The sequence below is a fragment of the Pseudopipra pipra genome, chromosome W, assembly GCF_036250125.1.
Source record: "Pseudopipra pipra isolate bDixPip1 chromosome W, bDixPip1.hap1, whole genome shotgun sequence".
Taxonomy (NCBI): Eukaryota; Metazoa; Chordata; class Aves; order Passeriformes; family Pipridae; genus Pseudopipra; species Pseudopipra pipra.
Window position 1 is genome coordinate 65,459,117 of NC_087580.1, and position 26,776 is coordinate 65,485,892.

Sequence of the window (26,776 nt, forward strand, 5' to 3'; positions counted from 1 at the left end):
GCGGGGCGCGGCTGACGCAACCGGGCGCGGGGTTGGCTCAGGAGCGCGGTGATGCAGTTCCTGCTGCAGCTCCCGAGGCAGTTCCTGCCGGGGCAGCGCCGGGCGGACATGGCGAGCGAGGTGCTGGGGCGGACGGCGGCGATGGCGCTCGGTGAGACCCGGCCGGGCCCGGCATCCCCCGCATCCCCCGCATCCCCGCATCCCCCGGGTCCCGATGCCGGGCAGGGGCCGTGACGGAGCAGCCTTGGAGCCCGGGCCCTCTCCCTTGCGCTGTTCCCGGCCGGGACCGAGCCCAGCGCTGCTCTGCGCCCTGGCTGCTCCCCCCGGCCCCGTCTCCTGCCTCCCTGCCTCCCTGCCTCCCGGGAAGGATGCTGCTGGTTCCGAGAGTTCGGTACCTCGGCAGCCCTTAAGGCTTAGAGAACACCCTGCGTGGATTGATTTTTACAGGGGAAAATAGGAAAGAATTGTTGTGCTGTCTGACCAGCCGGTGCCTTTGAAGGTTCACCGGTGCTTCTAACCACGAAGATTTGGTCTCCTAGGGAGGTTTGGGGTGGGGGGGCCCTTTAAAGGTCACCTCGTCCAGCCTCTTGCAGCATCCCTGTGTGTCCAGTTTCTTCCTCCTCATTTTTTTTTTGACCTATTGCCCGTGTTTGTGATGTATCCTAGAAGAGCTGTACGTGTCTGAACGGGAGGGCAATGACTCCACTGGGGATGGGACGCAGAAGAAACCATTCAAGACCGTGTTAAAGGTAAGTGTGGAAAACACCTGCTTGGTTTGGAACAGCATGGAATGTGCTCAGGCTCTGTGAGGATGATTCCAGTTCACTTCTGTTATTTTCTCCCCCTTTTTAGGCATTGATGACAGCAGGAAAAGAGCCATTTCCTACGATTTATGTGGATTCCCAAAAAGAAAACGAGGTGCTGTGGCATTAAAGCTTCCTGGGGGGAATTATTTTACTGCTCCTTGGTGTGAAGGGACACAATGTAATATTCTATGTTCTGCTCTCTCCTTGCATTCCTTAGAGATGGGCCATCATTTCCAAGTCACAGATGAAGAATGTCAAAAAGCTGTGGCACAGGGAGCAGATGAAGAATGAAGCCAAGGAGAAGAAGGAGGTAGGCTGCAGAGGGAGCAGAGCACCTTTGTTTGCCCAAAACTGTGACACTGTGTCAGTGCTGCTGTCACTGTGTGTCAACTGGGCTGTTTACAGCTCTTTAATAAGTTACTCCCTTTGACCAGGCAGAAGATCTCTTGAGAAGAGAGAAGAACCTGGAGGAAGCCAAGAAGGTTGTTATCAAGAATGATCCCAGCCTTCCAGAGCCCAAATGTGTGAGTATGATCCTGTGCCTTGGAGCACAGGGCAGCACAGGGATTGTACCTGCTCTGGGATGGGCTTTGGATGAACCCTGGCTGCAAGAGGTGGCGAATCATCCCCCTGCCTGCTGGCTTTTATTCCCTGGCAGGTGAAGATCAGTGCTCTGGAGGCTTACAGAGGGCAGAGAGTGAAGATTTTTGGCTGGATTCACAGGTTACGGAGGCAAGGTAAGGCACGAGCATTACTGAGCTTGTGCAGGGAGGTGGAACAAGCACAGTGGCCTTCAAAATTTGGACACAGAAGGAGTCCAACAGCACCTACTCTGAAATTTTTAAACCATCAGTTAGGTGGCCTCTGTGGTTTGTCAGTGGTCACTGCAGCACTGACAGTTTCCCCCAGTGTGTGAGCACACAGACATTTCTTAGTTCAAATTCTATGGGATTTTCAGTTTGGAGTCTGGTCCTGCAGAATTTCCTCAGAAGACTTGTTCTGTGTTTTAAGCTAATCCTGCCAAGGGAGGGGCTTACCAGTGAAATCAGCAAATTGCTTCTCTTTTTAACTAGGGAAAAACCTGATGTTCATTGTCCTGAGGGATGGCACAGGGTTCCTCCAGTGCGTCCTTTCCGATGAGCTGGTGAGTTGTGCTGGTTTCACTCTGTTCTGTCCCTAACTGGAGTGTTCACCCCTCTTTTGTGCAGCTGTTGGGAAGTTCCCCTAAACCTACTGATGTGTTAATGTTCAATGTATCACCTACCCCTGAGTGTGTCAGTGTGAGAGCTGGCTGGGAGTGACTGAGTTTATCTAGATGCTGCAGGAAATGTCAGAATAAAAACTTGCCTGCCCTGGCTGTGTGTCCTTCCCTGCAGTGCCAGTGTTACAACGGGCTGGTGCTGTCCACGGAGAGCAGCGTGGCGGTGTACGGCACGCTCAACCTCCTCCCCGAAGGCAAGCAGGTATGTCCTTGTCCTCCTCGGCAGGGCCTGGCTGTGCTGGCAGAAGCAGAAGCAGAGGTGGAAGGAATGGTTAGGTTATTTCAGCAGGAATTCGGTTTAGAGCGTGTTTTGCAGATGGAATTTGGGTAGGCTGAATTTTTCTACTTGTCCCTGCCACTGGGTCCTGTCCCCGGGAGATCGAGCCGAGGTGAGAGCTGAGCTCAGCTAATGCGAACCCACAGGATTACATTTTTGTAAAAAACGTGCGGGTTAGCCTTTGAAAATCTGGATTCCTACCCTGAAAATCCTGTGAATGAATGAGAAATGCCATTTTCAGGGATGTGAGGCGGCCGTGACCCACACGGGGGAGCTGTTGAGAGCAGGACGGGGTCACAGGCTGAGCTGGGAGGGACCTTAAAGCCCATCCAGCGCCACCCCCTGCCATGGGCAGGGACACCTTCTGCTATCCCGGGCTGCTCAAGGCTACACTTCCAGGGATGGGGCAGCCACACCTTCCCTGGGCAGCCTGTGCCAGGGCCTCACCACCTTCTCAGGGAGGAATTTCTTCCCAGTATCCCACCTAACCCTGCCCTCTGGCCATGTCCACTGTCCTCTGTCCTGTCGCTCCAGGCCACCCTGGGGGCAGGCAGTGGACTTTTCCCCCAGTGGTTGTTTCTGTGCCCCTGGCAGGCTCCGGGAGGCCACGAGCTGAGCTGTGATTACTGGGAGCTCATCGGCCTGGCCCCGGCGGGAGGGGCTGACAACCTGCTCAACGAGGACTCGGAGGTGGATGTGCAGCTCAACAACAGGCACATGATGATCCGAGGGGAGAACATGTCCAAAATCTTCAAGGTGCGCTCCGTGGTCGTGCAGGCCTTCCGGGATCACTTCTTTGCCAATGGGTACTATGAAGTAAGTGTGGGCTCCCTCGTGTGACTGCCCCAACGCCCCGACTCGTGTGCTGTCCCCGTGTCCTCAGCTCTTCCCTCCATGACAGCCCCGTTCTTCACCAGGTCACACCGCCGACCTTGGTGCAGACGCAGGTGGAGGGAGGCTCCACCCTGTTCAAGCTGGATTACTTTGGGGAAGAGGCCTATCTGACCCAGTCCTCCCAGCTCTACCTGGAGACCTGCGTGCCAGCCCTGGGGGACGTCTTCTGCGTGGCTCAGTCGTACCGGGCCGAGCAGTCCAGGACCCGCCGGCACCTGGCAGAGTATGGGCAGCTCCCAGCCTTGTTTCCTTCTCAGCGTGGGAGTGGGAGGAATTAAAGAGGGGGCAGAAGCGTGTGTTTGTGTGCGGGGGTTTTTAATGAGTTTATCTCAGAAAGATGTGTTGCCTGTGTGTGGTTTGGCAGCGGTGTGACTCTCTGTTTCAGGTACACTCACATCGAAGCTGAATGCCCTTTCATAACTTTTGAGGATTTGCTGGACCGCCTGGAGGACTTGGTGTGTGATGTCGTGGACAGAGTCTTGAAATCACCCGCGGCGGGTCTCGTGTACGACCTCAACCCGGTAGGCAGTGGGAACAGCCAAAAAAATAGGATCTTTAGTCTGTTCTGATCACTGTGATCCTTTGGGGAAGGCAGAATAATAAGAACATTGAGTAACATCGTAGAAATGAAAGTGCTGCAGGGCTGGTGATGACTTCCAAATCAGGGGACTCTGGGGAAAGAAGTCCCCTGCCAGTGAGCTCCAGGAGCCAGCAGTGTGCCAGGATTTATGGCAGCGTGGCCTGTACCAGGGGAATGAAACCCTCCAGCCCAGAGCTTGGAATATTGGTGGGCTGGTGTGTGGGGATGGAGCACAAGGGAGCAATGGAACAACTGGTGTTTTCATTTGTTAGAGCCCCTTTGTCTTCTGCCTTTGCAGAAGCTTTGACTTTGAGAGACACCTGATTTAATAAGTACTGATTTGATGATGTGTGAGCTGGGAAGAGTCTGTGTGCTTCGAGTCTGGACATGCTGACCAACTGGAAAGGTGTTCTTTAACACGGTGCTCTTCCCCCTGTGTTTGCTCTTCCCCACAGGGCTTCCAGCCCCCCAAACGTCCCTTCCGACGCATGGACTACGCCGAGGCCATCGAGTGGCTGAAGGAACACGATGTGAAGAAGGAAGATGGCACTTACTATGAGTTTGGGGAGGTAGGTCCTGCTGGGAGGGGTGGGGATGTCATGCAGGAATGTAGTTGTGAGATGGGATTTCACCTCATGTCCCTGAGCGTTGGAATGAAAACCTGTCATCTGTTCCCTGTCTGCTCTTCTCCAACGTGTGAGACAGTTGTTTGAAGGAGCTCGAGAGAGCTTGATGCCAGAGCCAGGATTTTTTTCTCTCAGTTTTCTGTCTGACACATTGGGAAGACTTAGATTTTAACTGAGCAGATTCTTTTCCCCTGGGCATGTCTGGTTTTATACGTAAAGATTTATATTTCTTCTGTGCTAAGTTTGTTTTAAGAACGGAGGTACATTAGGATGAATGTGTGGACTTGTGTGGTCTGAGGTTGACTTTATTTCATGGCTGGTTCATGTGGGACTCGTGCACGGGAGCATTTTGGTGTTCAATGTCAATAAATCCTCCTGTGACCGCAGGACATCCCGGAAGCCCCCGAGCGGCTGATGACAGACACCATCAACGAGCCCATCCTGCTGTGCCGCTTCCCGGCCGAGATCAAGTCCTTCTACATGCAGCGCTGCCAGGACGACCGGCGCCTCACCGAGTCTGTGAGTTGGGTTTGCCTGCTGCTGGGGGAATGAGCTCTCTGGTAAAATCCTTGGGGAATCCCTGCCAGGCTTGGCCGTGGCTGCCTGTCCTCCCTCCTGCAGCGGGTGTGCTGTCGTGCCTTGCAGGTGGACGTGCTGATGCCCAACGTGGGGGAGATCGTGGGGGGCTCCATGCGCACCTGGGACAGCGAGGAGCTGCTCGAAGGCTACAAGAGGGAGGGCATCGATCCCACGCCGTACTACTGGTACACGGATCAGGTCAGTACAGCAGGCACCCAGCCAGAGCTGGGCTTTTTCCCTCTTGGTTTGTTTCTGGTGGGGTTACTGCAACTCTAAGTGACAAGAAAATGTGTAATATTTACTCTCTGCTTGGAATTTCACAGAGGAAATACGGTACGTGCCCTCACGGGGGATACGGTTTGGGACTGGAGCGGTTCCTGACCTGGATCCTGAACAGACACCACATCCGAGATGTCTGTCTCTACCCACGCTTCGTCCAGCGCTGCAAACCTTAGCCAGCCTTGGGAAAAAACTCCTGGGAAAACTGAGCAGCTGCTGCTTGGGAAGGAACGATACACTCTGCTGTACTGCAGCCTGTCTGAGAACAACACCTCTTGCGACCTGTTGCTAATTCAAATACCAGTTTAGGATGTGAAATGGAAAAGAAACAACCCTCTTTTTCTAAAGAAAAATGCTACTAATTAACTGGAAGGAGCCTTAGAAAAATTGTTGAGGTGCATCTATGCTCTTGAGGCAACACAAAACAAAGATCCTGATAAGTTGGCGTTTAAAACCCAAGACATGCTTCTGCTTTTAATTTCTGTGACTTAAAATTTCTGGGCATTTGCTGATTTTGTTTTTAGATTTGCTTTCATTTTAACCTCTTTTCTCCCGGGGTTTCTTGCTGGGGAAGTCAGGAGTTCAGGTTCTTGAAGTTCCCTCTGAGAATGGGAATGGGACTGATTCTGTTGAGCACTGTTTTAGTTCCTGCTGATTTTCCTGGGGGTTCTCTGAGTTGATTCAGTAGCAAGGTGTGTAGTACAGTGCCCAGAATTCCATGGCAAGGGGTGGGTTGGGTTTGGGGTTTCCTGGTTTTCTTGCAGATTATTTATTGCTCAGCAGTGCTGAGGCTGCTGGCGAGGCGGGCTTTGCTCCCTCTCCCCAGAGCTGTGGATGAAGCGCTGCTGTGGGTCCAGGCACACCCAGCCTGGGCATGGGGGGTGCCTTTTGCTCCCTGTTTGGAACCAGAAATGACTAAAGACCAAAGGAACTGGTACCTGAAACATTACTGGGTTTCCAAACTGTCCAGGCGGTGCTTTCCCACGTTGTGCTGAGGTTTGTTCATAGGGCAGCTCCCTGGTCCCTTGTGCTACTGCAGCTGAGCAGCTTCTCTGGCTGTAATCATCAAATAGGGTTAGTGAAATACTTCATGTGTTCCTTCATCTGTAGGGTTTTCAGTCATAAATAAAGCAATTCCTTCTACCAGAGAGATAAAAAATGGTAGGGGCGTTATGTGCCACCTGCACTGAGACCTGAGCTGGATTTGCCATTCCCTCCTGGAATTGTTGAGCTCTGGATATCCATGTTTTTGTAGTAAGTGACTGGTTTGCTTCATCTTGCATGTTATATAAACTGGTCTAAATCAGCAACCAATAAATTATGGCAACAGAAGCTGGTGTACAAGACAGTACTTGACCTGTAATGCCTGAACCTTTCACTGAGCCCTTGGAGCTTATTGCTTAATATAGTGTGGAGAAAAGCCCAGGAAAAGGGAATTTTCAAGTGCAGTAAACGCATATCCCAAGAACTGGCAGGAGCTTTTTTTTATTTTTGAACTAAACCCCCATGAATAAACTTTAAAGGCGTGAATTTCTGTGATTTGGAGGGGCCACCTCAGCTGGCCTACGGAGAATAAATGAGGGTAAATGTGCTGCTGATAAGGGGTTGCCAAGGCAGCAGCAGCAGGGGGAGCAGCCTGGGCACCAGGGAAAGACTTCTTATAAAATAACTTCCTTCTAGTGCCTGAAGGGAAGGGAAAAGGGTCGGGCAAACATCACTTGTCTGCGATCAGTTTTCAGTCCTTCAGCGTGTCAGGGCTGAGCTGCTTTGTGAAGGTTAAAAGCCTCTGTAGCAGGGGAACTACTAGAGGAAGGACTGGGGACTTAAGAGGAAGAGGCAGATCAGATAAGGAGCTTAAAAGGTGACTGGGATGAAAGATGCAGTGGAGTTGAACTTGCCAGAGACTCCGGTGCAGTTCCCTCAGTGGTGGTGTGGGATCTTGGACGGCTGCTGCAGCTCTTGGAACGCAGGAGTACTTGGGTTTATTTTCATCAGAAGGGGAAAACAAGCCTGCAGAAGAGGAGGAGATGTGCAGTCAGAACTCAGATTTCTCATCCTCACTTTCGTTTTCTCACATGGTATCTGCACACAGTGGATTGGAACTGGTACACTGGGCTGCCAGCACTGTCAGCCTTTGTCCCTGGCTGCTTTGAGATGACCTTTGATTAGATTCCCTCTCCTTACATGCACTATTTTATATTTATCTACGTTCAAGCTCACCTGGTCCCCCCTTTTTTGAGGAGAAGCCCTGCGAGCTGGCTCTGCCCTTGGCCCTTCCAGGAGCTGTCCAAACCCGCTGCTGAGGAGCCATGGAATGTAAACCACCTGTTAATGTGCAGGATAACTGCTGTGGTGTTCGTTTGTTTGTGTTTAGAATCATAATATCATAGAATCATCAGAGCTGGAAGAGATCTTTAAGATCATCGAGTCCAGCCATCAGCCCAGCACTATAACTCCCAAACCACTAAACCACATCACCCGGTGCCAGATCCAGACGCGTTTTAAACACCTCCAGGGGTGGTGACTCCAGCACCTCCCCGGGCAACCTATTCCAGCGCCTGGATTTCTACCGGGAATGGAGCTCTGTGCTCCTGCACCAGCGCATCTGAGGGGGCTCAGCAGTCGAGCCCTCACCCCTCATGAGGCGTCCGCTGAGAAAACCCACAGGATTTATATATATATATTAAAAAAAAATAAATTTAAATCGCGGGTTTTTTGAACGTTCTGCAACTGAAGAGCGTTACTGTGCAAACAGAGTATCGCGCGCCCTGGCTCCGTGGGAAGCACGGGCACTAAGGAGGGGAGCCGGGACAGGGCGGCACGAGAGACACGGGCCACGGCCACCGCCCGGGGCAGCCCCGGGACGGGCGGGGACAACCGGCATGGGGGGCTCGGGGCGGGGCTCGCCGTGCCGGGGCGGGGCTCGCCGTGCCGGGGCGGTGCTGCCGCTGCCGGGGCGGTGTTGGCGGGGCCGGGGCGGGCCCGGGGGCGGTGTTGGCTGTACCGGGGCGGTCCCGGGGGCGGTGTTGGCCGTCCCGGGGCGGTCCCGGGGGCGGTGTTGGCCGTCCCGGGGCGGGCCCGGGGGCGGTGTTGGCTGTACCGGGGCGGTCCCGGGGGCGGTGTTGGCCGTCCCGGGGCGGTCTCGGGGGCGGTGTTGGCCGTCCCGGGGCGGTCCCGGGGCGGTGCCGGGGGCGGTGTTGGCCGTCCCGGGGCGGTCCCGGGGCGGTCCCGGGGGCGGTGTTGGCCGTCCCGGGGCGGTCCCGGGGCGGTCCCGGGGCGGTGTTGGCCGTCCCGAGGTGGTGTAAGGCGCGGGGCGGCGGCGGCGGCGCTGTCTGAGGGAATGCGCCCGGCCAAGATGGCCGCTGCTGCCGCCGCTGCCGCCGCGGGACGTCACCGTGAGTGCGGGGGCGCCGCCGCCATGGCGGAGCGGGCTCTGAGGGCGGCGGGGCCGTGAGGGCTCCCGGTCACCGCGGGGGGCGAGGGCGGGAGGGCGGCGGCGCCGCCGGCACCGCGTTACACAACGCCCGAGAGGCGCCTTTCGTAACGCTGACCCGCGCGGGGCCGGCGGGGCTGCGGCTGCCGCTGCCCCCAGGACTCTGGGGCCGCTCATTTACCGGAGCGGGCTGGGCAGGGCGGGGGTGGGTTTCCCGCTAAACGGGCGGAAGGCTGCGAGGGTTCTTTGTCTGAGAGCTGCGAGGCTCGGGGGTCTCTTTGCCGGAAGGCTGTGAGGCTTGGGGACCCCCTCACCCGCGGGTCCCTTCACCTGAGGGCTGCGAGGCTCCAGCGTCCCCTCACCTGAGGGCTGCGAGGCTCAGGGGTCCCCTCACCTGAGGGCTGCGAGGCTCCAGCGTCCCCTCACCCGCGGGTCCCCTCACCTGAGAGCTCCGAGGCTCGAGCGTCCCCTCACCTGAGAGCTCCGAGGCTCGAGCGTCCCCTCACCTGAGAGCTCCGAGGCTCAGGGGTCCCCTCACCCCCGGGTCCCCTCACCTGAGGGCTGCGAGGCTCCAGCGTCCCCTCACCCCCGGGTCCCCTCACCTGAGGGCTGCGAGGCTCGAGCGTCCCATCACCCCCGGGTCCCCTCACCTGAGAGCTCTGAGGCTCAGGGGTCCCCTCACCCCCGGGTCCCCTCACCTGAGGGCTGCGAGGCTCAGGGGTCCCCTTACCCGCGGGTCCCCTCACCTGAGAGCTTCGAGGCTCGAGCGTGCCCTCACCTACGGGGATCTCCTCACCTACGAGGTCTCCTCACCCCCGGGTCCCCTCACCTGAGGGCTCTGAGGCTCGAGCGTCCCCTCACCTACGGGGTCTCCCCATCTGAGGGGTGCAGGGGTCTCCTCACCTACGGGGTCTCCCCATCTGAGGGGCGCAGGGGTCTCCTCACCTACGGGGTCTCCCCACCTGAGGGGCGCAGGGGTCCCCTCACTTCTCTTTTTGTCGTTCCCTGTGATTTGCGTGTGGCGTCAGCGCCTCAAAAAGCAATAAACTAAGAATCGGGAGAGACGTGAATATTTGTGTTTGAAAAGAGCCTTTCAGGACTCAGCAGCGCTTGAACTGAAGTTCTTTAGTTTGCAGCCTTTTATATCAGCGCATTCACAGGCACCCGCAGCTGCACGCTCGTAATCCCGAGTAAGCAGCTGGATTGTCATTGATTTCAGCGGGTTTTGAGGTCTGTTCGGGAGGTTATTAGGGAACTGTGAGCTGGAAGATGCTCTTCCCAGCGGGTGGGTCGGCTGCCGAGGAGCTCTGTGCTGCCGGGGCTCAATTGCTGCCGAGCTCCCGTGGTCTGACAGGGAACTGTCGCGCCGAACAATAGCCGGGGGTGCGGCACTGAACCGTTCTGTTCATCGTGAGCAATTCACGCTGTTGTTACACTGGAAAAATATCGTGTAATGACTGTGAGCTCCTGAGGAGAATGAAGTGTGCTTCTGAGAAGGCAGGCTGTGACCAGCATGGAATCGTGTGGAATGGGTGGGAAGGAACCTTAAAGATAATCCAGCTGTGTTCAGCTCCGGGACCTCTGACATGGGAAGGATGTGGAGCTGCTGGAGGAGTCCAGAGGAGGCCCTGGAGATGCTGCAAGGGCTGGAGCCCCTCTGCTCTGGAGCCAGGCTGGGAGAGCTGGGGGGGTTCACCTGGAGAAGGGAAGCTCCAGGGAGACCTGAGAGCCCCCTCCAGGGCCTAAAGGGGCTCTGAGAGAACTGGAGAGGGAGGTGGATGTGGGAAGACTTGTAAAACGCCGGGGTTTGGCTGATGCTGAAATCCAGACTTTCAGACGTTGTGATTTCTCACCTTCTTTGATCCCAGGCCCTGGAGCTCAAGGGAGCAGCCGCTCCGAGTGTGTCGGTGTGGCTGGGGGGGGTCAGTGCTGTGCTGGCCGGGCTCTCAGCGTGCCGTTCTCTCCCTGCAGTGGCGAGGAGCAGCCCCCCGCTGCGGGTGCCGGTGCGGTGGCAGGGCCGGGCGGCGGCCGCGGTGGTGACGGAGAGCGCCAAGCCCCGGGTGCAGCCCCAGGAGCGGTAGGTGTGCAGGACGGGTGGGCCCTGCTCCCCAGCCCTCTGGCTCCCCCTGATACCGAGCGGCTGTTCCTGCGGAGCCGGCTGCTCTGTGCGTGTGTGAGATTGTTTATCTGGCTGGCTGCACTCCCCCAGCGCTGCTCCTGCACAGCCTCCGAGGCCCTGGCCCACGACACGCCCGAGGCGGTGCAGGAGCAGTGGAAGAGCATTAATTATGGTTATTGTGGTTCTGGTTCCTGCTGCCTGGTTTGGTTGGAATCCACAGCTGAGACCATTCCTTAGACTCTGTTTTATAACCTCCCTTAGAGCCTGCAGGTGCCAGGCAGCTTCCTCAGCGTGTTTCCAGCTAAAGTCTGTGCTACAAAGTGGTTACTTTTTAAAAAAGCAAAGATCATGTAAATATTTGTCTCTGGCCATTGGTGCTGGTAGCTCATGTGTTTGTGGAAGCAGGAGGAGCCTCTGCCTTAGAGCTGCCTTTGCAAAGGACAAATGTGGGAGGGCAAGCTGGTTGTCTTGTCACAGTAACAAAAATAAAAGCAGTAGGTCAGTGGGATGTGAACTATCTCTTGCTTCCCTAGGAAACCTAAAACTGGCATCTTGATGCTGAACATGGGAGGCCCAGAGCGGCTGGATGATGTCCACGACTTCCTCCTGCGCCTCTTCCTGGACAGGGACCTGATGACGATGCCGGCTCAAAAGTGAGGAGCGTTGGGATCTCCCGGGGCACAGGCAGCGTTGGCTGATTTACCCTCTGGGCAGAGCAGCGTTTCTGAGGCTGTCTCAGCCTGGGAGCAGCGAGAAGCGGCGTTAGAAATAGCTGGGAGAAATTAGGAGAGAGGTGGTTCTCTCCTAATGCAGCTTGAGGCGTGGGAAGGGGGAGGGAATCAAACATCAAACCAACCACACGGTGCTGGGAAAGGGGAAGGGGTGGTGGTGTGGGCTCTGCTGTTAACTCGGGTACCTCTGGGCTGCTCCAGCAAGCTGGCCCCGTTCATCGCCAAGCGCCGCACGCCGAAGATCCAGGAGCAGTACAGCAGGATCGGCGGCGGCTCCCCCATCAAGAAGTGGACGGCGGTGCAGGGGGAAGGCATGGTGAAGCTGCTGGACAGCATGTCCCCTCACACTGGTACTGCTGGGTTCAAAGGGCGTGGGGTGGGTCTCAGTCCTGCTGGGAAATCGTGGCAGGGATGCTGCAGAAGGCTTGGAGAGAAAGGGGTTCAGTTCGTTGTGAAGTCATTAGAGGGCTGAAGAGGAGGTCACTTGGAAGCAAAGACAAGGCTCTGTAGATGAGCAGTGCAGGGCCTGGCTCAGCGATAGCAGAGCCCCACCTGGGGCCCAGCAGGAGATAAGGCCAGGCAGTTTGGCTGGGGTGGAAGGAGATGCTTTCCTTGCAAGCCCTTCCTTCACCATGAGAAAACTTGAAAGGTGCAAACAATCCTCTCTCAGGATCACAGAATCCTTCTGAACTTCTCTCCCTCCCAGCAGGGACTTGTGTGTGAAGTGGGAACACTAAACATTTGTCGCAGGAGAACTGCTGGAGGAAGGAGAAGCCAAAGAGGGGAGAGAGCTCTCCATTCTCTTCAGCTCAGCAGCTTTGCCACATGTGGTGCTGCAAGTCCTCTGCTCCTTCCAGTTTCCCTGACCTTTGCTGATGTGCTGCTGGTGTGGCAGGGAATCCCCTCCACGTTTGACAATAGAGGTGGTTTCATTCCGAGCTGTTCTGTAGTTCTTTGTGGCCCCTGTGTCAGGCTTGGACAGAAAAGGTTAGAATAGGAGTTGGAAGACTGCTAAAAGGGTGTGGAAGGTAAAAAGTGACACTCTTGCAAGGCTGGAACCAAGTTCATTTCATCTGTTTCGTGTGTAACGTGTCGCTGGTGCCTTCATTCAGGTGCTGTTCAATCCCTTTTCCCACAGATGTGACTCCCCAGCTTCACTCCAGCTGTGGTCCCTGCAGGCACAGCCAGAGGCCTGCTGTGGCACCCAGGGCAGGAGTGTTCTCAGAGCAGGAGCCCCTGCAGGGCCAGGCTTGCAGCAGGTTCTGCAGATAAGGCTGGGAAGGTTTATCTGCTTCTCCCAGTGTCCCACTCCCACTTTTGTTTGGTGAGCACTCTCCGAGCAGTCCCACCCACCTCTGGGCTCCTCTCACACCTGATAAGTCCTTTGGAGACTCCCTTTGAACAATGGAATGTGCTGAGCACTGCCAACCATTGCCTTCAGTGTTCCTGCAGAACAGCTTGGAGCAGTGGGATGTGCTTCCAGGCTGAGCAGCTGGGAATATCCTGTGCTCACAGGCAGGGCTTTGGGAGCGCTGAGCCCCGTTAATCAGTAACTGGGTGCTGCAAAGGAACACTTTTAGGGTCATTCTGCCTTGACCTGCCAGAGTGTTACTTCCAGGTTGGCCATGATTTTCCCCAGAATGTTAAACTCCCGCTGTCCCTGCTGTGGTTAGTCAGGCTCTGGTCCTTAATGCCATTCCAAAATGTTAATGAGGTTACTGGCTCCCAGGGCTCCCCAGGTTGGGTTATTATTTGCTGCTGCTCCCAGCTGGGACCTCTCCTGCCTCCTGCAGAGAACTGGGGCTGACTAAACCTGTTTTCTGAATCCTGCATCAATGTGCGGAGCGCAGCCCAAGCACGGGACATCTGCTTCCTTCAGAGCCCTGCTAAATGTTGTTTCAGAGCCAGTGACCCAGAAACCACGAAAAAGAAACTTGGCTTTTGTTCTCCCGAGAACCTCTGTCCTCTGCTTAAGAAAACAAAACAGCAAACCTGCCCTCCCTCCCCCTAACCAAGCCGTGCTCCCAAAGCTGCCACCCGAAAGATTAGAGCTGGGAAACCTGCAGTGTCCTTGAAGAGCGTAGTATTGCCTCCAAAATTAAGTGTTTAAAGGCAGGAGGTTTCTGTGAACCTCCTCCAGGGGCAGAATGGAAGAACACGTGTCCCTGTTTCAGTGCCACTGCTCTCCTGCCCCAAACATTGTTTGAGGTCCTGGTCCTTGGGGGTTTGGTGCCACTGGGGCAGGGCAGGAGGGACTGTGGGAGGACATCCAAGTGTTCATTTAGTGACACTTCTTTTTACCAATACGTCCTTGAAATCAGGATTTGCCCAGGCTGGAAACCACTCCTCTGCTAAAGTGGGGAAAAGCAGGAGGGTGATGTTCCAGCAGAAGCAAACCAGAGGTATAAATCACTTTTAAATTCTAATCACGGCGAAGCGAGGTGCCAGAGAAAGCTGGGTTTAGAAAAGCAGCCAGGAAATTATCAGCCAGTTTGTTGTGCATTTTACACACGTGGCTGTGAGTTCTCACCCCTTCTGTGCCGTTCCTGTCCCTGTGCCCGGGCCGGCAGCGCCTCACAAGTACTACATCGGGTTCCGCTACGTGCACCCGCTGACCGAGGAGGCCATCGAGGAGATGGAGAAGGATGGCATCCAACGGGCCGTCGCCTTCACCCAGTACCCCCAGTACAGCTGCTCCACCACAGGTGAGCTGGGGGCAGGGCAGGGGCACACCCATGGCTCTGAACTGGGATAAATCAATAAAATGGTGACGTTGCGTGACCTTGGGTAGAGTCGTTCCCCTTTGAGACTCTCAGCTCTGATTCAGGGTTGCATTTTAAGATCTCTTCCTGCCTTGCTGCCGAGCTGCTGCAATCTGCCAGGGCCTGGCTGAGCTGGTGTTCTCTGCTCTCTGTGTTCCAGGAAGCAGTTTAAATGCCATTTATCGCTACTACAACGAGAAGGGGGAGAAGCCGAAGATGAAGTGGAGCATTATCGACCGGTGGCCCACACACCCCCTCCTCATTCAGGTGTGCCTTTGAAGCCTTTGAGGTTTATATATTTTCTTTTAAAACATAGAAAAAAGTACTGGGGAGGAATAACAGGAAGGCTGGGTGGCATTCCCTGGATGAGCCACCCGAGCGCGGTGCGCGCTGAGGGGAATTTGGGGATTCTGCCTGTGTGGGTCACTGGGAGCAGCGGTGCCTCCCAAAGTTCCCAGCTCAGGTCTCTGCTCTCTGTTCCTCTGAGCAGTGCTTCGCTGATCACATCCAGAAGGAGCTGAACCTGTTCCCCCCGGACAAAAGGAAAGACGTGGTGATCCTCTTCTCGGCCCACTCGCTGCCCATGTCTGTGAGTGACCTGGGGCTCTCCTGCCCTGCCCAGCCCTGAGCTGTGCTGGCACAGCTGTGCCAGGCCAGTGTGTTCACTGGAGGAGAAAGGGCTGCTGTGTTTGTGTTGCAGGTGGTGAACCGGGGCGATCCGTATCCTCAGGAAGTGGGAGCCACAGTCCAGAGGGTCATGGAGAAGCTCAACTACTCCAACCCTTACAGGCTCGTGTGGCAGTCCAAGGTATGTGCTCGGGGAAGCTGAGGCAGGTGAAGCCTGGGCAGGGTTCTGCTGAGCTGCAAAAGTTACACCTTTATTTACATCTTCATTTATTTTAACCACAGCCTTGCTCAGGCCAGCCCAGGTTCTGTTCCTTTGGGATTTAATGGTGGAAGTGAGCAGCACAATCAAAAGCAGGGAAATGCCAGTAACTGTTTCTATCCTATCCATAATCTGGTCTGTGTGGTCCTGCCCAAGAACACGTGAGGGTGGTTTGCAAGAATAATTTCATGGGGTGTTTTTCTTTATTTCCCTGTTTTTGTTCCAGGTTGGACCAATGCCTTGGCTTGGTCCCCAGACAGACGAGACCATTAAAGGGCTGTGCCAACGAGGGAAGAAGAACATGTTGTTGGTCCCAATAGCATTTACAAGTGACCACATTGAGACCCTGTATGAGCTGGATATCGAGTATTCCCAGGTTTTAGCAAACGAGGTGAATGATTTGTGGGTTTGTACCTGTTTGGGCAGTGCTGCTCTGGAATTACCTCTCCTGGGTTGCAATTTGCTCTGTAGCTGCTTCTTGCAATATGATTCTAGGGCAAGCCTTATTTTTCTTGCAAATTGAAAATTAATCTGAACTGGCTTAACCACAGAACAGGTGGGAATTTGTCTTTCTAGATTTAACTCTTTAAGCTAAAAAGGAGTAAATGACTTTTTGGCAACAAAGTGAAATGTTGCAGCACAGTTATTTTTGCTGCATTAAAAAAACACAGCACTGCACTTTATTCTGTCATTTTTGAGGCGACTTCTGAGTGAAGCAGGAAGGTTGTGAAGGGCCTGGCAGGTCTAACTTTTTTTTTTCCCTTTTCCCTTTTGATCCAGTGCGGAGTTGAGAACATCAGGAGAGCGGAGTCCCTCAACGGAAACCCGCTGTTCTCCAAGGTAGGAGCTTTGTGGCCGTGGCTGCAGAGGTTTGCAGCCGTGTGTTTCCCTGCAGTTTTGATGGAAATGCCACCCCTTGTTCCTGTTCCAGCGGGGTGTTGTGCCATGTTCTGTGGGGTTTTTGTTAGGAGGGGGTGCACGGCTTGGTGCCCCTTGGTGCCCGCGCTCCGGCGGGTCCGGGCAGGCTCTCCCTGACTGTCCCCCTGCCCCGCAGGCCCTGGCAGACCTGGTGTGCTCCCACCTGCAGTCCAACGAGGTGTGCTCCCGCCAGCTGACCCTGTGCTGCCCGCTCTGCGTCAACCCCGTGTGCAGGGAGACCAAGGCCTTCTTCGCCAACCAGCCGCTGTGAGCCCGGCACGGCCCCGTCCCAGGGAACTGCCCCGACCAGGAAACGGCCCCAGGCAAGGGAGGAGACCCTGTTACACACTTGTGGTCTCTGTGAACCTCCCGTCACGGGCAACTCGCCTTTGGTTTCATTTTTCTGATGTTTTCTTTGTGTTGGAGAAGAGTTCGTAGGACGTAGGGAAAGGAGGGCATTTCTCCTGTCAGCTGTGAGGAGATCTCGTGTCACCCGACCCCGAGGGCGCTCAGCTGGAGCCCAGCACTGAGAAACCCCCACAGCTTTTCCAAGTTAGCTTCTCTTTCTATGCAGGGTGTATTTGTGTGCAGGTTGGTCACGGATGCAGTACCTTCAGCTTGCCAGGTCAAGTGTGCAGTTGTTTTGGGTTTGCTTAAGGTGCAAGTCTGACCAGCACAGCCACCAGTTGTCTCTTCTGAGAGGGACTTTGGAAATCAAGTGACTTCTAATGCTTTTTAATAATGTGTGCATATATATATATTTTTTTTTTTTTTTTTTTTAGGGCATAAAGATAAGGCTTTGTTTTGTTTGGTTTTCTCCTGCCAGAAACTTCCAGTGAAAGCTTAGCTGGGACAGTAGAATGCACAAAAATTGTTTACATTTTCTAGAGAAAACATTGTCATTATCTGCAGGAAAGCATCTGAAGAGCATAAATTGACAGGAATAAGCCTTGCTCGGGTGATACTGAAGAACATGTTCCATTGCAACTGCCTGTTTCAAATCCAGCAGGAGCCTGTATGGAAACATGTTAAGCAGAATGGCTTTTTAAATTATTGTTATTTTCATTAAAAAGGGCTTTCTCAGTTTGGCTAAGTCAGTTTAGGAAGCCAGGCTTGCTCTCCAGCAGGTTTATAGATCTCCTCTGTGCTTTCTACTGTGCCACAGCAGCTGTGGGTTTTGGGGGATACCTATGGAGTGCCATGGGTGGGATTGATCTGTTAAATGGAGATGAGGAGTGAGGAGTGATTCACATTTGTACACTGCAGGTGCCTGAGGGGGCAGCCCCAGGGTGCTCTGGGCCAGGAGGGGCTTTGCTGTCCCCACTCAGCCCCCCAGGCTGGGCACAGGGACCTCCCCAGAGCTGTGACCCCCTTCTGTGGGACTGAGCCATACCTGTGGTCGTGCAGCTGGCACCTCCTTGGGGGGGCACGTTTACTTGATGTCCTTAGCACTGAAATGCTGCAGGCTGGCTCCTGGCAATCCCTGCTGGTGGCTGGGAAGCCACGCTGCTCGTCCAGGTTCCTCTGCTCAGGTAAAGGTGAGGCAGGGCCAGTTGGAACCTCTGCTCTTTGCAGAACGGTGTTTAAGGAGAGGAGAGGCCTCTCGTGGCGTGTCAGGGGTTTGTTTGGTCCTGTCCTGCTGGAAAACCTAAAGGCAAGGATGCTAGAGGAGCAGGTGGATGTGTAGAGCAGCCCGTGGGCCAAGTGCTGCCTGATCCCTCTGGAGAGCTGCCTGTCTCCACTGCCATAGCTGCTTCCCAGGGGAGACAGACTGAGATTCCTGCAGTGCCAGAGCCTCCTGCATCACTGCTGTCCCTCGCAGAACTAAGTCTTCCTTGCCCCTCCAAGCCTGTGCCTGTGGCAGTGGCAGGGAGCCAGAGGCATCTCTTCTCCCTCTCTTGCTCCATCCTTGCTCTCTGCTTGCTGCCTTGGCAGGAAAGAGGAGCTCAAATGTCCAGCATGTCTGGGAACACTGGCCTTACGTCTCTCCTTGAACTTTCTCTGTTCCCCCTTCTCTGGGTGACACTTTGGGGGCAGTGGAAAACGATCTGGTTGATCAAACCTTCCTACTCCTGTTTCCTCCCAGCTGAAGGGGACGTGGGCCTCGGGGTGGTCCAGGCTGTGACCAGCACATTTCCAAGTGTGGGGAGTGAGGGTTCCCTTCATATGAACCTTGTGGTACTATAAATCCAGACTGGCTTTCCGTTTCCGTGCTGGAGAGAGCGCTGAGAGTACAAGCTGGCACTGATTCTGAGGCATTATGTTTGTCCCCAGTAATAAGAGGTACTTAAAATTCACTTTGGACTGTTCTAACCGCACGGGGGATAATTACCCCGTGGCTGCTATTAGGCCATCATGTAGAAACCACTTAATTTTCCAGCTTTTAGCAGACAGGGCCTGTCTCCCGGAGCTGGTGGTACTGTTTGTGAGTTTTAACAGAGGTTTTTGAGGAGTCCCTTGTCTCTCACAGCCAATGTCACTGGGTTGGGTGAGTGTCTGCCCCGAGGAGGGATGAATCCCATCTCTGCATGTGCCTTCCTCAGCCCCTTCCAGTGGTGTGTAGCTCCGGAGTTTGCAGCCTGTGAGTGTTCCCTGTGTCCCTCCTGCACGTTGTGAGACCTTTGGTGCTACTGGCTCCGGACCCAGAGCCCTTCCCACGCCTGCAGCACCTGGGAGACCCTGCTCCCTGGACACCAATCCAGTGGGATTGTCAGCAGTGGCACTCCTGCTTCCCACCAGCACTCCCAGCCAGCACTGTGGAGCTCTGGCCTCGGGATATCGACTGGGAATCAAGGAGTTAGGAGCAGGAGTAGTGTCCTGAGGAGAGAAAGGGGAAGTAAAGGGGATGTGGTTGTTCTCCTGATTTCGCTCCCTGTAGTTTGGCTTTTGTCTTTTCTTTGCTGAGTTGAAGTTTTTCTCCTTTGAGCTCCTCTCTCACGTCTCCCTCGGTCCTGGCTGCGCTTCAGAGGAGGTGGGAGCTTCCAAAAGGTGCTGTGACACTGAAAGGGGTGTGCAGGGTGTCTGAGCACAGCTGAGTTCAGAGGGGCCAGGCTTTTCCTAGGCACACCTAAAAGCTCCGTGTATTCTCCCTTTCCACTACCCCAGAGAGCTGGGAGTCACCATGAAGGGTAGGCTGCAAGTGAGAGCAGTTCCTTTGATTCTCTTAATGCCAGATGTGCACAGGTACTTGCTTTTAGCCCAACATATGCATTTCAGACTGACCAAGGACTTCCACTGATGTAACACAGCCCGTTTGGATAATCCTACTGTGTGTCGTTTGCCATAAGGATGGAATCTCAATTAAACTTTTTTTGGAAGAAATGACTGAGCCATGTGTCTTTCTGAGAGCCCTTTATGCTGGTGTTTAGGGTCCTCTCTGCACCCCTGAGTCAGGCTGGGGTGAGTTACACCCCCTAAAGAGGCTGCAGAAGACGGTGACTCCAAGGTTTGCCCTGGTTTGGGTCCCACCTGTGCTGGATAATTTATTCCGTGGTCTCTGGGCAGCTCCTTGCTGATGTTACAAATTAAGTGCTTGATTGATTATTTTCTAGAGCAGTGATTGGAGCTGTTGGATACTTAAGCTGATCCATTAGTGAGCTCTTGTTACTGAGTTGTGACAGGGAGAGAGCGGGGTGGATGGAGGCTGGGAAGGACGGAGGAGAGCAGCGATGGGCCTTCCTTCCCTTCCTCTGGAATCTCAGCCTTCTGTTTTACCTCTAAACAGGGATTTGGCTGTGTGAGCACGGCAGAGCTTTAGCAGTGTCATATTTGAGTCTGACATTATGGAAGCACTTTTCCTTCCCTCCTTCCTTTCAAGCCCTCAGGAGCAGGTTCTGCTCCTGCCCGTGGAGCCCAGGCATTTATGAATTTGGACCAGGTCTAAAACCTGCCCTTTTTTTTTCTCTCTCGTGCTAAATTTGTGTTCAGCATCATTTAATTTGAATCCACTGGCCTGGCTGGACAGCGTCCTTTTGAGGTGGCCTGTGTGTCTGGAGAGGGATCATCTCCGGGAGCCGCGGCCTTTGATCCCCGGGCTCAGGGGGCGCTCTGGGAGCGCCGCCCGTGCCATCCCAGCCCCAGAGGCCGAGAGATCCCGGAGCCGTGAGGGGGAAAGGAAGCCCTTCCTCACCCCTGAGGTGTCGGGACACCCGGGGCACCCCGGGACAGCGGGAGTTGTCCCTGCCCGCGGCAAAGCCCCTTCTTCCCCGGTGGCTGAGGGGCGGCGCTCCCTCCTCCGGTCTGTGGGGGGCTCCGGCGCCCTCAGGAATGCGCGGGAAATCTCCCCTCGGGAAATCTCCCCTCACCGGCGGCCGGGAGCCGAAATAGGCGGGCAGAGCTGAGGGCAGAGCAGGACCGAGCCTGGACAGAGCCCTCAGGAACAGCAGCGCCTCCCCAGACAGCGCCGGGATGCGGGGTCCGGAGGAGCCTGGAACTGCAGAGCAGGTACGTGCGGGGGATCGGCTCCGGGGCGGGCTGGGGCTCGCAGGCATTGCTGGGCGTGCGAGCGCCTCACGCTTCGTGTGGGCACGGGGAGGGTCCTGCTCAAGGAGTTCGGAATTCGTGTGGGGGGGAGATCATTTGCTGTATTAATTTTGGCGGGAGAGTGATGTGGTGTGTACCCTCTGGGAAGGGCTGTGCCCTCCTGGAAGGACTGTGCTCTCTTGGAAGGACTGTGCCCTCTGGGAAGGTCTGTGCCCTCTGGGAAGGACTGTGCCCTCCTGGAAGGTCTGTGCCCTCTGGGAAAGAATGTGCCCTCTGGGAAAGAATGTGCCCTCTGGGAAGGACTGTGCCCTCTGGGAAGGCTGTACCCTCCTGGAAGGGCTGTGCCCTCTGGGAAGGACTGTGCCCTCTGGGAAAGCTGTGCCCTCTGTGAAGGCTGTACCCTCCGGGAAGGACTGTGCCCTCTGGAAAGGACTGTGCCCTCTGGGAAGGTCTGTGCCCTCCTGGAAGGTCTGTGCCCTCTGTGAAGGCTGTGCCCTCCTGGAAGGGCTGTACCCTCTAGGAAAGAATGTGCTCTCTGGGAAGGTCTGTGCCCTCTGGGAAGGACTGTGCCCTCCTGGAAGGACTGTGCCCTCTGGGAAAGCTGTGCCCTCTGGGAGGTCTGTGCCCTCTGGGAAGGACTGTCTGTGCCCTCTGGGAAGGTCTGTGGCCTCTGGGAAGGTCTGTACCCTCCTGGAAGGACTGTGCCCTCTGGGAAGGTCTGTCTGTGCCCTCTGTGAAGGCTGTACCCTCTGGGAAGGCTGTGCCCTCTGGGAAGGTCTGTGCCCTCTGGTGCCCTGGCCGGGCTGGCCCCTGATGCTGCCCGTGGCCCAGCAGCACACAGGTCCCTGCCCTCGCTGCCCGTGTCCGTGGGAACAGGGTGGGTGTGCTGCTGGTGTTCCTGCTGGAAGGATGGAGAGGCAGCTGTCATGCGGAACCCAGAGTTCTTTTGCTGTCATCTTTAAGGATGATCCATAACGTGCGAACATCACCCGCAAGCGAGGCCTAATTGCATTTCTCCAGCGGGCCGGCGGCACTTCCAAGGAAGCTTAAACGAGCACTTAAGGGATAATGCTCGTAGCGGCTCCGGGGGTGGGGCGGCTCCTCACATCCAACTCCCCCAGCGCTTTTATCCCGGAGTTATTGGGCCATTATGGGCTGCGATCGTCTTTTACTGCCTTGCATTTCTTTGCTGTCAGCCGGGGAGGGAAGGGCTGTGTAACATGACCCAAAGTGGTCTTGTTTGTTTTAATCTGCTGGGTTAATATCTTATGGCTTCCTGCCATTATCCCTTTCTGAGCCGGCCCCCGGAGCTGCTGCCGGAGGTTTGTGTGGAGGCCGAAGGCAGGTCCCGGAGGGTGCGGGCTCTGCTGTGCGGGCAGAGCTGCCCTTGACCTTGTTCTCGGTGTGGGGGGCACCGACAGTGGTTGTTCCCTGCCCACCATCCCACCCGCCGTGCCGCCCGTCCCCAGGGGTTGTTTTCTTTAAGCACCTCCATCCCACACGTGCTGAAAATACGTCTCAGCGATATCGCAGAAGCTCCCGCTGTTTCCCCCCCCCAAAAAAGAAACCTCCTTCTCTCACCCTGCCCCCTCGGTGCGGGTGTGCAGCCTTCCCCGCGGGCTGCCTCCCAGGCTCTGTTCCCGGGGAATTCGCGCGGGGTTTCCAGCGCTGCGGAGCGCTGGGATCAGGAGAGCTGCCGGCACTTCATCTGCAGTCAGGAGGGACCCGCGCCGTGCTCCCTGCGGGTCCCTCCCGCAGATCATTACTGTCAGGTTCAGCCTGACGGATGCACTGCCGTTGCCGGCACTGCCCGAGGAGGAGGAGGAGGAGGAGGAGGCACCTGCTCCTTAGGGCTGGGCTGCTCTGCCCTGCAATGCGGGGGAAGGTTTGGGGAGCACCCCCTGCTCCGCGGGGCAGGGACACCATCCAGCCCGGCTGCCCCGGGGTGTCCCTGCATCCCTGTGATGGGAGTGCTGCTTTGGTGGTTTGTTTTTTATCTCTGGTGACCAGTCTGAGGGGTTTTAACGCATTTTAGCCCGGAATAATTGCGTGATCCCTGGTAGGGTTAGGAGACAGTGAGCTGAGGGGAGTTCACTGCAGTGAGCTCCAGCGGGGACAGGGAAGTTGATCCCTTCCCCCTGGGCACAGAGTCAGCCCTGGCCCCCAGCGCCTGGCACTGGGACAAGCTGATGCTGGTACAGCATCCCAGCCCAGCTGCAACCCTGCCACCCACCCCGATCATCCGTCAGCTTTTTGGCAGCTTAATGAAATGGTCCCCTTTCCTTCTCCCAGCTGTGCCCGCTGCTAAGTGCCTGGAAAATGCATTCCCGGGGGAACGATCCCGCCAGCGAAATGGAAATGACCCGCCGCGGCTGCATTAGTCTCGGTGTCACTGCTTTTCTCTCTCTGCTGTGACAGTGATTTTCCCCTTCCCGGTGGCTCCCGCGCTCCTCTCCCTGCCCTGGAGGAGGCCGGAGCCCTGCCTAGGAAGGGGGCTGAGCCCCGGGGGTGCCCGGAGCTGGAGGGCACGGAGAGCTCAGGGCCCTCCTGTTCCACGGGAGCCTCCTCCACAGCCCGGGCAGAGGGTGAAGGGAAGGAGCCTGGAAGAGCCACGGCCCGGGCTCTGTGCCACAAAGTGCTGAGGAGGCAGCTCTGCCTTTATCTGCACCCCTGGCCCCTCAGCAAAGTGAAATGAAGCAGCGTAAATTTAATTAATGGCAGAATCCGGCTGGGTGCGAGAGAGGGACGCGGAGAGAACGGGCGTGAAAACGAATTTTTCGGGGAGTTTATTAACCCCAGGGTTAAACTTGGGTGCCAAGGGTAGATCCCAGATAATGTACCGTGCAGTGCTGCCCTGGGGGTGGGACATGGAGGGGTCTGGGTCCTGTGCTCAGCTCTCCTCACCCCTCCATACCCCTGAGAGCAGTAGCAGCCCGAGCCCAGGCTTGGCTCCACCTCACCCCGTGGTGTGGGATTGGGCCGTGGTGGAAAAAAAACACCCTGGAAAAAAAAAACAGGAACTTTTGATGGCACAAGGAAGCAAAAGTGTTGTTTTCCTCCTTTATTGAACTTTGGCAAATAATATGTGTGTGTGGGTTTTACATCAATAGCTATAAATAAAAACTTTGAAAGCAATGTAATACTTGTCATCGAGATAAAGGACATCTATTGGCACAAATCAGTGAGTAAAAACCCTTTTAATGATAAAATAACATTCACTCTTTTAGCTACTTTTATTCGTCTGAAAAACTCAGCTGACACTCAGTTCGACGTATCACCTTCCACGAAGTTAAAAAAGGACATAAAAGGACATAATAAAATAGACCTTAAATTTCATAATACAGGTGCCCTGGCGACCGGCAGCCGGCGGGAGCGGCTCGTGCCCCCGCCACGGCCCCACCTACCCCTTGTTGCCTTTGGACTGAGAAATGCAGGTGTGGGTTTTTCCTGGCGGTGAGGAAGATTTCGGGAGGATGAACCGCTCGTACAATCATCAACTGTCTGACAAAAACCCCCTGTTCAAAGCTCCTGTAGCCGCGAGTGACTGTCTTTGGCAGAGAGATAAGGGAAGGGCAAGAACCCCGACTATATTACACAGCTTTCATTGAGCACCACAACCTACCCAGTAAGGCCAAAGGAAAAAATGTCTCTTTGCACTAATGAAAGCACATCTCTAAAATACCCTTCATGACAGACGATATAAACACTCTACTGACAGAAGGCTGTGGCTCTCCCCCTCCCCGGGCCACGCTCTTCCACACAGGGTGAAGTGGAGGGGGCAGTTGGTTTGGCTTTATGGCCAGGGGGACCCGGGAGCTGGACCCGGAGGGAAAACACAGCCCAGCTGGAAACTGGGGGGGGCTCGAGCCTGAATGTGACACGGGGACAAAGCAAAGGGGTGTAAAGCACCTCAGCAAACACCTCTGACCCCGGGGCAGAGGGGCTGAGGGAGGAGCAGTCCTGACCCCCACGGGGCGTGTTTTCCCAGGGCCAACGCCAACACAACTGTAACAGGCTCCATGCATAAATAAACACCATCAACAGAAAGACCTCAGTCCCAAACCCAAAGGAAGAAGTTGCCATTAAGAACCACGATGCATCACACTGCTAAGGGTTTGCCTCATGCATAAACATGGGAGCGCTGATTGGCAGTTGCTAATTATAATTATCATTATAATACTACACCGTCACACAGGACAATCAGCTCTTCAGACCAAGTAGCACAAATGTAGAAAATAATCCTTTTTTTTTTTTTGCCTCGTTTTTCTTTTTTTTCCTTTTTTTTTATTTCTCCCCCCCCCCTCCCTCCCCCGACAGAGCAAATGAACACAGATTGTTCCTTCAGCAAAATATGAAACTGTAAACTTTGGGCTCATTCTGCAACTTTCCCCCCCCCCCCCGATCCATAACAACAAAAGAAAAGGGGAAGAAAGACTCGACGTACATTTTTAAGCGCACCTTCTCCGTCTAAGTACAAAAAGCACAACCTAAAACGTATAAAGCTTTTTTCTTCTCTTTTTTTTTTTTGTGGTTTTTTTTTTTTTGTTAAATCACAGTTACCGAAAAAGAAACGGCGAATAATTCCTCACGTGGACGCTCTAATAACGTTACTCTAAACAGCTACTCTCTATGAGGTATATCTGAGAAAACTCGGTCAGGGATTGCACGGTCTGCCTTGCCAACGTGCCCGGGTCGTAATAAAGCTTTGGAACCGTGGAGAGAGGGATTGAGAGAGAGAGAGAGGGAGGAGGAGGAGGAGGAGGAGAGCCTTTGGTATTTTCAGGAGTCTGTTCTTTGCAGGGCTGCGTTGCAAAGCACCACAGTACAAAGCCCGCCGGGTACGATCCGGCGGCCCAGTTAAGCTGAGGTATTCACAGGAAGAAGAATAAAAAAGCCAAAAAAACAAAAAAAAAAAGCACAGAGAGGTTTCTAGACCGGCAAAACCACGCGGTTGCTTTGGTTCAAGCAAGGCACTCGTCCCGTGGTAACGGCGCTCTGCGAGCGGGGCTGAGCCTGGCGGGGGCCGCGGGACCGGCCCTGGGGACGGGCTGTGCCCGGGGGCACCGGCAACGGCGGCTCCCCCCGCCCCGAAGGCATCCTGAGAATCATTATAGCTTTGTGGTGAAGGGGCACGGAGAGGGAGGGAGGGAGAGAAAAGCACACTTGTCACGTCCCAGCGCTTCCAGCGCAGCCCCGAAGCCCGAAAGAAGCCCCAAATAAAAGGCGGTGCTTAATTAAAGCGGGGCGTAATCCGAGGGCACGGCTCAGGCACATCCCTTAGGGAAAGGCCCTGCAGCCCGGGCTGGGCTCTGGGGGGGAAGCCCAGGGGCACAGAGCGAGCAGAGCCCAGGGGGGTGTTGGTTCGGTGGCACAAACCAGGCTGCGAGCCCCGGGTGCCGAAGGGCACCGCTAATTCCCCGCCCAGCCTGGAAATGATCACCCAGGAACGTGAGGCTAATGGAGCTTAATGTAGCCTCGCCTCATTGCGGGCTCGAGAAAAGTAATTAATTGATTTTTATGTGAAAACTGCGATTGTAAACAACGAGCAGAGGTGAGGAGGAGGGAGCAGCCCCTGGGTCTGCGCAGCCCGCTGGGCACGGTGCCCCCAGAGCAGCCCACGGGCTCTGCTCAAGCAGGAAAATAATAATTAGTGGTGCTAATTGCTGCTGCAAATGCCCCCCCCCAGTGGCTCGGGGGCACCTGCAGAGCCTTTCCCCAGGGAATGTCTGAGGGCACAGCCTGGATTCACCCCCAGGGCAGCACAGCCTGGCATGGGCACAGTCTCTGAAGGCAGAGGGAACACAGAAAAGGGCATCACCAGAACTGGCAGCTTCCAGGGAAGCGTTTCTTTGGGAGTCTGGGCTCAGCTGAACGTTACTGAGGGCGGGGGAGAGCGGAGGGGGAGCTGTCAGAGAGCACAAGCAGGATGCAGACCGCACAGAGAAAGAAATCTTTGGTATCTTTGGTATCATCAACACGATTAAAATTACAAATGGAAAAGTCAGTGAGGTAGCCTCTTTGGTTCTCACTAGAAATACAAAGGTTTTTTTTTTGTGGGTTTTTTTTTCTTTTTTTCCTTTTTTTTTTTTCCTTTTTCTCTTTTTTTTTTCCACACACAGAAGTTCATTCTTGGAAGCAGCTAG

The 26,776-nt window shown here is 55.2% G+C and overlaps 2 protein-coding genes and 1 long non-coding RNA gene across 4 annotated transcripts; 2 read left to right on the forward strand and 1 right to left on the reverse strand.

Annotated features, from left to right (window-relative positions):
* The first annotated feature begins 20 nt into the window (after nt 1–20).
* Nucleotides 21–6,634, forward strand: LOC135405732 (asparagine--tRNA ligase, cytoplasmic). 2 transcript variants are annotated; one of them, XM_064640324.1, is made up of 15 exons: nt 21–151; nt 667–749; nt 853–918; nt 1,024–1,116; nt 1,241–1,330; nt 1,465–1,543; nt 1,880–1,950; nt 2,183–2,269; nt 2,939–3,160; nt 3,262–3,461; nt 3,624–3,759; nt 4,274–4,387; nt 4,832–4,963; nt 5,090–5,221; nt 5,347–6,634. In XM_064640324.1, exons 1-15 carry the CDS (start codon nt 52–54, stop codon nt 5,476–5,478), a joined length of 1,737 nt encoding a protein of 578 aa, XP_064496394.1. In that variant the 5' UTR covers nt 21–51; the 3' UTR covers nt 5,479–6,634. The 2 variants fall into 2 exon arrangements, with proteins under 2 accessions (XP_064496394.1, XP_064496395.1); XM_064640325.1 differs by having other exon boundaries at nt 37–151; nt 670–749.
* Nucleotides 6,549–7,879, reverse strand: LOC135405736 (uncharacterized). Its single transcript, XR_010425987.1, has 2 exons — nt 7,523–7,879; nt 6,549–7,312 (listed from the first exon to the last, which is right to left on the reverse strand). It is a non-coding gene; the product is annotated as an uncharacterized LOC135405736 (long non-coding RNA).
* A 685-nt stretch (nt 7,880–8,564) lies between these two features.
* Nucleotides 8,565–19,472, forward strand: LOC135405737 (ferrochelatase, mitochondrial). The gene is made up of 11 exons (XM_064640328.1): nt 8,565–8,697; nt 10,707–10,812; nt 11,388–11,507; nt 11,787–11,935; nt 14,156–14,290; nt 14,508–14,614; nt 14,838–14,936; nt 15,048–15,155; nt 15,460–15,624; nt 16,014–16,073; nt 16,288–19,472. Exons 1-11 carry the CDS (start codon nt 8,643–8,645, stop codon nt 16,420–16,422), a joined length of 1,239 nt encoding a protein of 412 aa, XP_064496398.1. The 5' UTR covers nt 8,565–8,642; the 3' UTR covers nt 16,423–19,472.
* The last annotated feature ends 7,304 nt before the right edge of the window (nt 19,473–26,776 follow it).